Below are 12,284 nucleotides of genomic sequence, written 5' to 3' on the forward strand. Positions count from 1 at the left end.
CAGATGCCATGGCATGCACCTCTAGTTTCGACTCCTGAGGTCAGAGGATCCCATGAGCTCAGGAGTTCAAGGCTGCAGTGAGCTATGACCATGCCATTGCCCTCCAGCCTGGGTGACAGAGCAAGATTCTGTCTCTTATTTAAAAAATATAAAAATAAAGTTTATCATAGTATAGAAACAGAATTTTACAACTTTTGGCCTTAATGCTTATTTTGAAACTCTGCTTGCTATTCAAAGCAGTCAGTTCACCATTTAGAGTTAATGTCACTTTCTATAAAACAGCCTAACCAGAAAATGCCTTGGATTTGTCAAGTATTAAACTTTGGGTTTTTGTTTTTTTTCTTTTTTTCCAGATTGAAATGCACAGTTGGTCCTGCCATGAATGAGCGTTTCAATATGTCCATAATTATTTCAAACGCCCACGGGACAACACAATACAGTACATTTTCCTATGTGGTAAGGAACATCCTACCCATCATGTTTGATTTTTACTTAATCCATTTAAAATTATAAGATGAGTAAGTTACTTTGTTTTGTTTTTATCTCCCATCCAGGACCCTATAATAACAAGTATTTCCCCGAGATACGGTCCTATGTCTGGTGGCACTTTACTTACTTTAACCGGAAATTACCTAAACAGTGGGAATTCTAGACACATTTCAATTGGTGGAAAAACATGTACTTTAAAAAGGTGTTGTAAATTTATTTTTTGTTGCATACATCAAATTGAATTAGTATCTGTACCTAAAAAATTAAGCAGATTTGTGTGTGTGTGTGTGTGTGTGTGTGTAGAAAAAGTCAAGATGTTTGTTTACTCTCCTGCTGACAAAACTTCCTCCTTCCCAAATTCATCTACTCCTTTTGCTGATTTTTCTTCCCTTCTCCTGTTTTCTAGAAATCCTACTTTTCAGTTTTGTCTTCCCATCCACCCTCTTAATTGTTACAGCTTAGGGTCTAAGCTATACTATGGGCTGTGAGAGTCTGGTAATTGACAGTAAAGTAAACATTTTCATCAAGATTTGTAATTAGACTGAGTCACTCTGGGGAAGGAAGAAATGGGGAAGACTGGGTTTGGAAGGCAGTTGTTTCTCAGAGTTGGAAGAGCTCAGTTTAATCAAGTACCAAAAGTACTTTAAAGGTTTCTTAAAATCCCAAATGTTTTCCAGTCAAGGATAGCTTGTCTACAACAAAGCTAAGTTTGGGATCGAGTCAGATTAAACAGCCGACACTAGAAAAGGCTTTTATCTAGACCCCTCGGGAAATTCCCACTTAGGAGCCATTGAGTTATACCCTTTGATTCATGGATATAATTCTAAAATATGTGTATCTCTAATATCTAAGACTCATTTTCTTAATTTTTTTTTTGGTTCAGTGTGTCAAACAGTATTCTTGAATGTTATACCCCAGCCCAAAGCATTTCAACTGAGTTTCCTGTTAAATTGAAAATTGACTTAGCCAACCGAGAGACAAGCATCTTCAGTTACCGGGAAGACCCTATTGTCTATGAAATTTATCCAACCAAATCTTTTGTTAGGTAAGTAGAAGCTTCTGATGGGGTTAAAAAATAATAATAAATACAAGGATAATTTTGCTGTAGAATAGTCAAGAGGAATCGCAGTTTTTGTTTTGTTTTGTTTTTGAGATGGAATCTTGCTCTGGCTAGAGTATAGTGGTGCGATCTTGGCTCACTGCAACCTCTGCCTCCCAGATGCAAGTGATTCTCTTGCCTCAGCCTCCTGAGTGGCTGGGACTACAGGTGCGCACCACCACTCCCAGCTTATTTTTGTATTTTTAGTAGAGACGGGGTTTCATCATGTTGGCCAGGATGGTCTCAATCTCTTGACCTCGTGATCTATCTGCCTTAGCCTGCCAAAGTGCTAGGATTAAAGACATGAGCAACAGCACCTGGCCAGAATTGGAGTTTTATCTCTGGCTTTGATGCTGTTGTGTTGCTTTTGAAGGCTGCCTTTCCAATTCAGGAGAGAAAACTACATTCGGGTTCTGAGTACAATTTGACTTATCAACGCTGGTTCATGCCAAGAAGTATTTTATCCTATTCTATTACATTTAAATAGATTATAGCAAAATAGTTTAATGTGGCATTGTATTATACATGCACTTACATTATGTACATATCAATTCTATACTAACCTTAGTGCCCAGAAGTGAAATCACAATTTTTCTTCCATTCTTTAGAGTACTTTTTTGTCCTGCCTGCTTTACACACAGCTTTTCCTTATATCAGACTCTCTTTGAATGGGAATCTCATTGGACCCAGTTCAATCTGCCCTGTTTCTGTAAATTCTATCAGTCTAGCAACAATAGTTAAGTTCAGGGTTTCTTTGTATTTTTTTCAGAAAGGTGAAGTATTTATTTTATGTAATTCAGTGAATAAAACACAAATGTATTTCTTAAGCTTATGAAATATGAATTTTAAAAAATATTTTCAAGTTAAATAAGTTTTTTCCAAAGAACAGTTACCCTTGAACTTCCATCTGATGTTGGCTCTGACTCCAACCTGTAATCACGGCATATGATTAAATTGAACCCCTATCTTATAGTACTTGGTGGAAAAAACCTCTCAATATTGTCAATTTTTCTATTTCGATTTGCCAGTGGTGGGAGCACAATAACAGGTATTGGGAAAAACCTGAATTCAGTTAGTGTTCCGAGGATGGTCATAAATCTGCATGAAGCAAAAAGGAACTTTACTGTGGTAAGTACAAGAACCATTGAGTAATGGTTCTACTTAAAGCTCTGCATCTCCGCCTCTACAACGTGGCTTTCACGGCCACTGGGACATCTCAGTTTTGCCTTTAATGTTTGCTAATTATCTTCCTTGCAATGTAGCCAAATAGTATTTTTTATTCAACAACTGAAATTATCTAGAACCTTGGGCTGACCACGTGGAAAAAATACATACACATACGTACATACATATGTTATGTTTAGACAAACATGAAGATTACCAATTTGAGACTTTTTTTTATGTGTGTTTGTTGCATGTTTGGTTGGTTTGGGGGGTTTTTTTTTGAGACAATATCTCACCCTGTCACCCAGACTGGAGTGCAATGTCATGATCTCAGCTCACTGCAACTTCCCCTTCCCAGGTTCAAGCCATTCTCCACCTCAGCCTCCCAAGTAGCTGGGACTATAGGGAGAAGCCGTCATGCCTGGCTAATTTTTGTATTTTTTGATAGAGATAAGGTTTCACCATGTTGGCCAGACTGCTCTGGAACACCTGACCTCAAATGATCTTCCCACCTCAGCCTCCCAAAGAGCTGGGATTATAGGTGTGAGCCACTGCGCCTGGCCTGAGGCAGTGTTTTTACAGACAGTCAGTACAAATGGAAATCATAGCATTTCCCTAGTCCCTTTATAATGCATCATGGAACATGGATCCTTTGGTCTAATAAAATCCTTGGAAAAAGCTGCTGATCTTGCGGCAGTATTCTTGTCTTTCTAAGCAGCAGACAAAGGCTTTCTTACAGCCCCCTGTTCTCCTTACCATTCTTCTTGTTCCTTTGTTAGCATGTTATCAAGTAACAAGAAAGAGCTTTAGAATATTTATGTTATGTCCTAAAGTGTGAATGTTGTTTGGTGTTTCTCCACCTATCCTTATTTCATATAGGTCACATTAAAGTGGTACTTTTAGTTTAGACCTTAGGAAGGTTGGAGTTATTTCCAAAGATTTCATACATTTTGTTGATGTTTTTCTCTAATATAAAATACCATAATGTAGTTGGACTTGTGCACTCAACTCAGAATGAAAGTTCTAAGTGCCCTTGCTCAAGTAAGGTCTTGATTGGTCAGGTGATAGATTGAATTACAGCACTTCCTTTTAGATTTCCCATCCAATATTTCTTGAAGTCTAAAACCACAATGTTCTTTAATTACAAAAGCCAATTTGGGGCTAAAAATGTCAAGCTAAATCACCAAATAATAAGGTCATCTCAAATAAGATTTTTCTTGGCCTTCTCAATCAGCTACATTGCATCACCTCTAAAGAGTATTATTAGATTTTTATCATATTCCTGAGAGATTGTACTCCAGGGAGTCACCATATGAAGCAAAGGGTTTTGAAACCAATCCCCACACATGGCCACAAACAAAGTTAGATTACCACTGCTATTAATTTAAAAGACGTCAGTTCTCCACAACTAAGCATAACAATTTTTCATTAACCAAATAAGGATAAGAGTAACCCTCCTTGGTTTTGATATGAGACTTTTTAAAGTAGAAATATGAGAAATCATTAGTTTATCTAATTAATGCTTAGCCTACATCATTAAAATAATGACTGAATTTCCTTTCTTCTCCCTCACTAGCATTAAGGTGACATACAGAATGCCTCTTAGCTTTAGTCATTCATTTGTAATCAAATATTTATTAAAAACTTTTTAGGTGTCACAAGTAACAGTTACATATCCCATGGAAGATTCAAACAATGGTAGAAGATAAACATCTTATTTGTTTATAGATCTGGAAATAGAAACTTCTGTTGTTCAACCACGAACTTGTTAGTACAGTGAAACTATGCATTAGGATTGGACAAGAGTGAAAAATTCAGTGGATCCATTTTACTATTTACTATTTATTTTACTGTTGTTTGTGAAAACTACTTTATAAAGAAACGTGTATTCCTTCCATGTTCTCTGCCCCTTATAGAATTTAAAGCCGACTATGATGAAATGAACCCATTTATTATTTAACAAATAAAAACCCTTGATCAGGTCTGATTTAGATACGTATGTCCAGCCACAATAACTTTAAGTCCAATAAACTTGAATCCTTTCAAAACAGAAATAATCATCTTCATAACAAAATGTATATTAATTTGTTAACATGTACATTATGTCCCAGAAGCCTGTAGTTCATTGCATAGTTCTCAAATTTCTTGTTAGGTAAAATTGTTCATGTCCATTTTTAATACAATAGGAATAAATAGCTTTTAGCATTATCACATTAATTTTATATAAAACTAATATAATTTAATTTTATACATATTATACTGCTATCAGTTTTATCTGCTTCCAATATACATTTTTAATGTAAGATCATTTTTTAAATTATTTTTTAAAACATAGCAAATAACAAATTGTTTGTCCTTTTTATGTATATCCTGAGTCCTTTTTCTATTGTGGGCATAAGTAATTGTTTTATCTCCAACTATACTTGCCAAAGAAAAGGAAATCTAAGGGATGTTGTTGCTTGTTTGTCTTTTCCTTGGGGGGAAAAAACGTAGCCATTAACCTTAAATGTACCACTATGTGCTGCTGGTTTAGTCTAAGTACAATCAAGAGGAAGCTACATTTTCCAGCATTCCATAAATCAGAATTCCAGAGAGGAAGATTTGAAATGAGAGACAAAAGGGCATGAAATAATAATAGCAGAGGCTTGTGAAATAGAAAGCATAGGAAAAGGTTCTAATATAAAATATGTCATGAACAAAAAGATAGCATGGGAGCGAAGGCCGTGAATTTTGGAGTTAATGGCCTAGGATTTATATTCGCTATTCTGCCACTCCAAGCTGTGAGACTCGGTCTAATGACATAAATTTGCAAAGCTCAGTTTCTTCATTTGTAAACTGTGGATAATCATAATGCCTACCTATAGGATATTATGAGAATTAAATGAAACCAATCTTGTACAGAACCTGGTATTCAATAATTAATAGCTTAAAACACAGTAATAAGATTACCTAACTCCGTAGTTAATTATCATTTTCACCATATGGTGCTTGGCACTTTACAAAGTACTTTACCATGTGGTATTCCACATAGTAAATAGCATTTCCATCTTAATTCCTAAATGAGGAAACTGAGTTACTCAATGTGGGCCCTGCCTCAGTTCCCATAACTTGGGTTAAAGCTAGGAGATGAGCTGAGGGCTTCTAACCCCACAAAGCCCAGCTCCCACTCTGCCTGCCTGCCTCACACAAGGGACAGTTCCTGCAGGTGACTGTCCTGTCTTCCTAAGGAAAATGAAATGAGATCTCGGCCAGCTTCAGATAGATCAGCATAGCTTATGCTGGGCAAGTGGAGCTCAGTGTTTCTTTATAGGTTGGGTTGTTTGGATAATTTTGCATGTATCGTGTTTCCAGAAACGTATAGTCTAGTATTAGGAAGTTAAATATAGATTTTTTTTCAAAAATTATATATTTTCTATTGATTGGAGTGGTGAATTATAAAGTTGCTGTGGATATTGCCAAGCTGTATTCTGTTTACAGTGGGTAATTGTGTCTTTTCTCTAGGCATGTCAGCATCGCTCTAATTCAGAGATAATCTGCTGTACCACTCCTTCCCTGCAACAGCTGAATCTGCAACTCCCCCTGAAAACCAAAGCCTTTTTCATGTTAGATGGGATCCTTTCCAAATACTTTGATCTCATTTATGTACATAATCCTGTGTTTAAGCCTTTTGAAAAGCCAGTGATGATCTCAATAGGCAATGAAAATGTACTGGAAATTAAGGTAAGAAATGCTTTAAACACTGTCTTAAATCATCAGCTCAAACTTAATTGACTTCATTGCTATATGAATAGAATTGTTGTACTTGGCCAATGTATCTTATACAACACTAGCAAATATCTAAGCTCTGAAAAACAAATCTTTTTGGCATAAAACTAAAGGATAAGTATAACCGTGGGCTGCATTTTAATGAAGCATTTAAAAACCCTTTTTTGTGTATGTACTAAAATGTAGCAAATGTGGGACACAAATCCATTAAAGAGAATCCTTGAGATGCATTATCTTGCTGATGTTATACATTTCCCTGGACATTTCACCCAAATGTGCTCATTATAAGATGAAACATAAGCGCTGTGAAAGTAAATGCATCAATTGTACCTCTGTACTTCCTTGTAATACTTGCATTTTGTATCTGGGTGTGGTCATCTCTAAGCTAATTTGTAAATGGAACTAGGTTTCTGCCACCCTAGACATATATTAGCTTCTGAATATAATTTAATAGAGAATAACAGATCATCTTTTCTAAAGCAAGCCTATTGCAAACAAGAACACTGGCCCAGCAAGGTTAAGTGATTGACAAGTGACAAAATAGTGACAGAATAATGAAGACTAGAGTGCAGCTTTCCTGTGTCCCTTCCGTTATTTCTACTTCAAATAATAACACAGGCAAAATGCTCAAGACTTGAATTATTCATAACTCCAGTCACTAGAAACAGCAAAATATTTATCCTTCAACATGTTGTTAAAACATTTAGATTTTTTTTTCCTGAAAGATGATCTGAATGCAAATACGAACAAGCATAAAGCAATAGGATAGTCTTTATTCAAATGTAATATAGGTTTCCATGTGTCATCTCCATCTAAGTAATAATATGTTTCTATTGAAATTTTTCTGACTTTTTCAACAAGTTTAACTACAGCCCAGTCTGTGCATATGTTCAAGCTCATACAAGTTTACTAATCTCATTATTGTGTTTTCTACAATAATTAAGCAAGCCCAGCATGAAATTGAATGGAAGCCCGCTTCAATGAACAGTGTGTTTACAACAGCAAAGTTCTTTCATCTGCTTCTTTAATTAGTTTTAGAAAGGGAGAAATAGCTTTTATCACTTCTTTTTTTTTTTCAATAAAACTAATCTAGTGTGACCTTTTGCTTTCAACAATTACTGTGTTTGCCATTTGAAAGATTCCATTCGGTTTTCTTGATGATAACAAAGGTTTACGTGCAAATAGTTTTACACCCAGAGAAACTCCATTTTTCTGCCCCTGTATCTATGATGAAGGGATTAGAGATAAACGGTTCTTTATCTACCCTTCCAAGCACAGTCTTTATGGAAGAGAAAACTTCTTTTCCCGTAAATTAAATAACCATTATTCAACATCTTACAAAATTGTTGGACCGAGAAAAACATAATTTGGCATCATCCTCGGTCTGTCAATGTTATTCTCAACATGGTGAAAGGGTCTTCTAGAGACTGGTACAAAACACTTTATTTTCTTGCCTATATATAGAATAACTATTTCTCTAACAAGTGTATGGCACCTGCTTTGTGACAGAATAGTAATCTAGTGGGAGCAGTGGCAGTTCAGGAAGATTATTTTAGTATCAAGATTCAATATTTTTTCTTACTTCATTTTTCTTATGTATGAGAAGAAAACTAAAGCATAAGAGAATATTTGCTGTGTCAGCAATCTGACTCTTTAGCAATACATTAAGTTGATCACGTTAAAACTTGTACCTCTCAGCCAGGCAAGGGGGACTCATGCATGTAATCCCAGTACTTTGGGAGGCCAAGTTGGGTGGATCTCTGGAGATCAGGAGTTCGAGACCAGCCTGGCCAATATGGCAAAACCCTACCTCCACTAAAAATACAAAAATTAGCTGGGCCTGGTGGTGGGCACCTATACTCAGGGGACTGAAGGAAGACGATGGCCTGAATCCGGAAGGCAGAGGTTGCAGTGAGCCAAGATGGCGCCACAGCACCACAGCCTGGGAGACAGAGCTAGACTCTGCCTCAGAAAAAAAAAACTGCTACTTCTATTAGGGCAGAAACAAAGCATGAAAAAAGGAAAGAGAAGTCTTCTTCTAGACAAGCAGTTGACTGTTTTTATCCAAAGAAAGGTGGCCATTTTATTTCATGTCATACTATTTCAATTACCATTCAAAACATGAGGGTGTAATATTTTTGTACTTCATCAATTAAAGTGCTCTGGAGAGATTCATGTGTTTACAGGGAGATATGCTTTTTATTGCCAGGAAGAGTTCATGCTCCTCCCTCATGCAGCCATGCATGCAAGAGTTCCCTGGCTGAAAAGAGCTTGTGGTCATTTCCTGCCCTAGTTGTGAGAATTGCCTCAATTCATAGTAGGCCCAGTGACTACCTCATGGGTGAAAGGGTGAGCCAAGTTTGGATGAGAGAACATAATAGGGGTCAAGCATAAGTCACCCCTCAGAATGAAACTGAAGCCCCATAGATGAATAAAGTAGTTTATGGCCACGGCTTCAAGTCCTCCAAGACCAGTTGTGGACGGTGGTCATAAAAAGCAGACACCTCTTTGGGGATACACATGACTCCCAAAATGCCTCTGTCGATAACAGCTCATGTTTGTATGGAATTTTACAGTTGATACTATGCTTCGACATACTTTACTTCATTTGAGTCTCATGTGGACCCATGAGGTTGGGAGGTCAGTGATGATTATCCCCATTTATAGATAAGTAAACAAAGGCTTAGAAAGATTAGCTGATTTGTCTTGGGTCATCCAGGGAGCAAACGGCAGAAGTAGGGCCCACACTCAGGATTCTTGATTACACATTTGGTCCTTTGCCACTGCATACACTAAACTACAGTATTTCTTATATTAACTCTCATTTAATGTATACTAAAATACCTTTCAACATAGAGACATTTTCCTATCATATGATATTTATATTATCTATACAATTCTTTAAGTGGAATAGCTCTAAGCTTTTTATAAATATCTAAACACTGACTCTGTTTAAAGAAACGCTGTATTTCTGCCTAATTATCTTATTTCTGATTTTTTATGCATGAGGATATCTTATGAAAAATAGAGAAGTATTCTGTTTCATGCTGGAACGAGGACTGTCTGACATTGCCTTCGGGGTTTATCTTATTCTGCAGCATATAGGAATATGCGGGAATAAATATGCTTCAAACGTTCAATCTGGAGAAGTCAGGTCTAACAGGAAAAAGAATGGCAGGAAGATAAGCCAGGACAGGGAGCAGGGACTTGGTCTAGGACACTGTCATCACAAGAACAAATGCTGAGAGCTCAGGTGGAGGTGAAGCATCAGTGTGTGGGCATTGGAAGAATCCAGAAGGAAGCATGGTTCTAAACCATCCCAATCCACGTGCTGCCCAGGACCAGCCAGAGGTTGTCCTTCTCCCTTTGAATAATTTATCTGCAACTTTAGCCTCAATCCCAGTCAAAACCACCATGAACTCAGTTCTGAGTCAAGATAGGGTGAAAGTGAATGATTCTTTCCTCAGAGGTCATTTGGCCCAGTGTCAAGACCCATTCTTATTAATGGTGCTCATAGCTTAATCTCAGACTAGTATTTCTTTGTGCTGCCCAGGTTAATGAGCATCCTGCAAAAAAAAAAAAATATTCCAGGGCTCAAAGACAGTACTTGTGGGTTCATAGTACCAAATAATAAGGTCTCCAACTAGCCAGCAAAGCCACCCATTTAATTTTGGTTTGCCCAGCTTTTACCAAAAAGCCAGCAAAGTTTTTCCCAAAATGCCTATTAACATCTGGAGGAACTCAGTTCTGACGCTGTCTGTGAAGGTTTGTTGCTTGGTTCCTAAGTTGAGGGACTTGTGTCCTTTAGGTGAAGTGTGAATCTCACCCCCTCACCACCACCTCACTAATTTCCTACTGCTGATCTCCCTGGACTTTGGATTCTCACCTGGCTGGGTCCTGCTACCAAACTGTACCGACTTGCCAGATCCAGCACTGTGGCCATCTGGATGTATGAAAACTTGAAGGACCCCTCCTCTCATAATGCTATTTTTCAGATCCTACCCACTTCCACTCCCATCTGCTTGGTTCTGTAGCCATCTCAGACATGAGTCCCGAGGCCTGAATCCTGGATAGAAACGTGTCACACCCTGCCATAGTTGGCGAGGAAAGGGACATGGTACATCCTGATGTAGCACATTGGAAGTAATTAGTTTTCATTTTTGAAATGGATCCATTGTAGCATTACAGTGAAAGGAAGAAATCCTTAGTCATTGTTATATTCTAAGTGACTAGCACTGTGTCTAACACACAATAGATGATAAGTAGATATTGTGTCAAATGAAATTTGATTTGCTTTATGACCTAGCCCCTTTCTGGACATTAGTTCTCAATATGTAAAGCAGAAATGACAACAATACATACCTCAGGGGAGTGTCTTTGCAGGATAATATGAGATGATTATAACTAAATTGCTCTATGTCCTTTGGAGATTAAAGATCAGAAAGTTCTCTCTCTTTTGTTGCTTTATTTTTAAATCCACGTTACCATTTTAGGGACTGAAATCACCCTGAAACAGGTGATTACATACATACATACATACATACATACATTTGCCAAACATACATATATTTTACCATAGCATACATAGTATGTGAATTACATATTTTTATTTGTAATGACTTTTATTTAATAATGGTTAATGACTTTTATTTAATAATAGTTAATATTCAATAATAAATATTAATAAAATTAATAGTAAAAGTTCTAAACATATGCTTTTTAACATCTCAATAAAGCTATGTTGGTTTTATTTTAAATGACAAATATTAGCCTATGCCTTTTTAAATTTTTCCTTATCTGGGCCCCATTGTTATATAGAAGTGAGCTACCAGTATCACTTGTGTAATATCTGGGATTTTGGGCTTCTAAAACAATTACATATATATATATACATATATATAACTGGTAGTAGTTGCTTATATAAGTCACTGCTTAACCGTGTGTCCTTTGATACACATATAAAATGAGAATCGGTGAATGTGTGGTCTGTTTTTGTTTTAGAGAAGTCTTTATGCAGCATTCAAGGAGATTCAGTCTGAAACAATAAGTATTGGAAATGCAAAGGTCGTATGTTCATCCCTTCCCCCATCCTTAGTCATGATCTAAGCAAGCAAGACACATTTAGACCGTTTCTCATAAATCAAACCCTCCAGCTCTTTAATCTCTTATTTTCTTTGTCATTCCTTAAATTTTCTCCAATATGTGGATAAGAGCTTTGTCCCCCTTCAGACCTAACTAACGAGTTGTTGTTTGAAGCCCTAAAGTGATCTCTTAGATTGATGTGCTTCTGGGTTGTGTTGTCCTGTGTGGCTGGCCTGGTTCAATGGACTACACATACTGCTTCTAGAAGTATCATAAGGATAGGGTTTGTCTGTATCCATTTTTTCTGAAACTACAACATCAGGTTATAAAGAAGTGTTTTCTTTCAGCTTCATTTCCCAGAATAATAACTGCCTGACTAATCAATCTATTGAGATCCACGTGAGACAATATATGTGAATGGAGTTTGCCAAGTGTTAAAGATTATATAAAACAAATAGCAGCATTGTAGCTATTACTTGCTGCTCTTTGTCCATAAGAAAAATAGTCATATGTTTTGATATACATCACCTCAAAATAATAGCTTGCTCAATAAATAACTGTACTCATGAAGTCTTGATATGAGAAATTATACCTACGTTTGCACTTCTTTTGCAAGACTAATTATTGGTTTCTCAAATGAAACGTCAATGTTTTAAGAATGCCTGATGGTAACTTCAGTTAACTA

The 12,284-nt window shown here is 36.7% G+C and overlaps 1 protein-coding gene across 4 annotated transcripts in view; it reads left to right on the forward strand.

The window, feature by feature from the left end:
• Nucleotides 1-12,284, forward strand: part of MET (MET proto-oncogene, receptor tyrosine kinase) — a 121,948-nt gene that overhangs the window by 79,902 nt on the left and 29,762 nt on the right. For all 4 annotated transcript variants that reach the window (XM_078343250.1, XM_002751769.7, XM_078343251.1 and 1 more), the window contains 5 exons: nucleotides 354-456; nucleotides 555-691; nucleotides 1,373-1,534; nucleotides 2,617-2,716; nucleotides 6,254-6,472. In XM_078343250.1, the coding sequence (XP_078199376.1) occupies nucleotides 354-456; nucleotides 555-691; nucleotides 1,373-1,534; nucleotides 2,617-2,716; nucleotides 6,254-6,472 (721 nt within the window). The remainder of the gene's footprint in view (nucleotides 1-353; nucleotides 457-554; nucleotides 692-1,372; nucleotides 1,535-2,616; nucleotides 2,717-6,253; nucleotides 6,473-12,284) is intronic.

The sequence above is a fragment of the Callithrix jacchus genome, chromosome 11 (genome assembly GCF_049354715.1).
Source record: "Callithrix jacchus isolate 240 chromosome 11, calJac240_pri, whole genome shotgun sequence".
Lineage (NCBI taxonomy): Eukaryota > Metazoa > Chordata > Mammalia > Primates > Cebidae > Callithrix > Callithrix jacchus.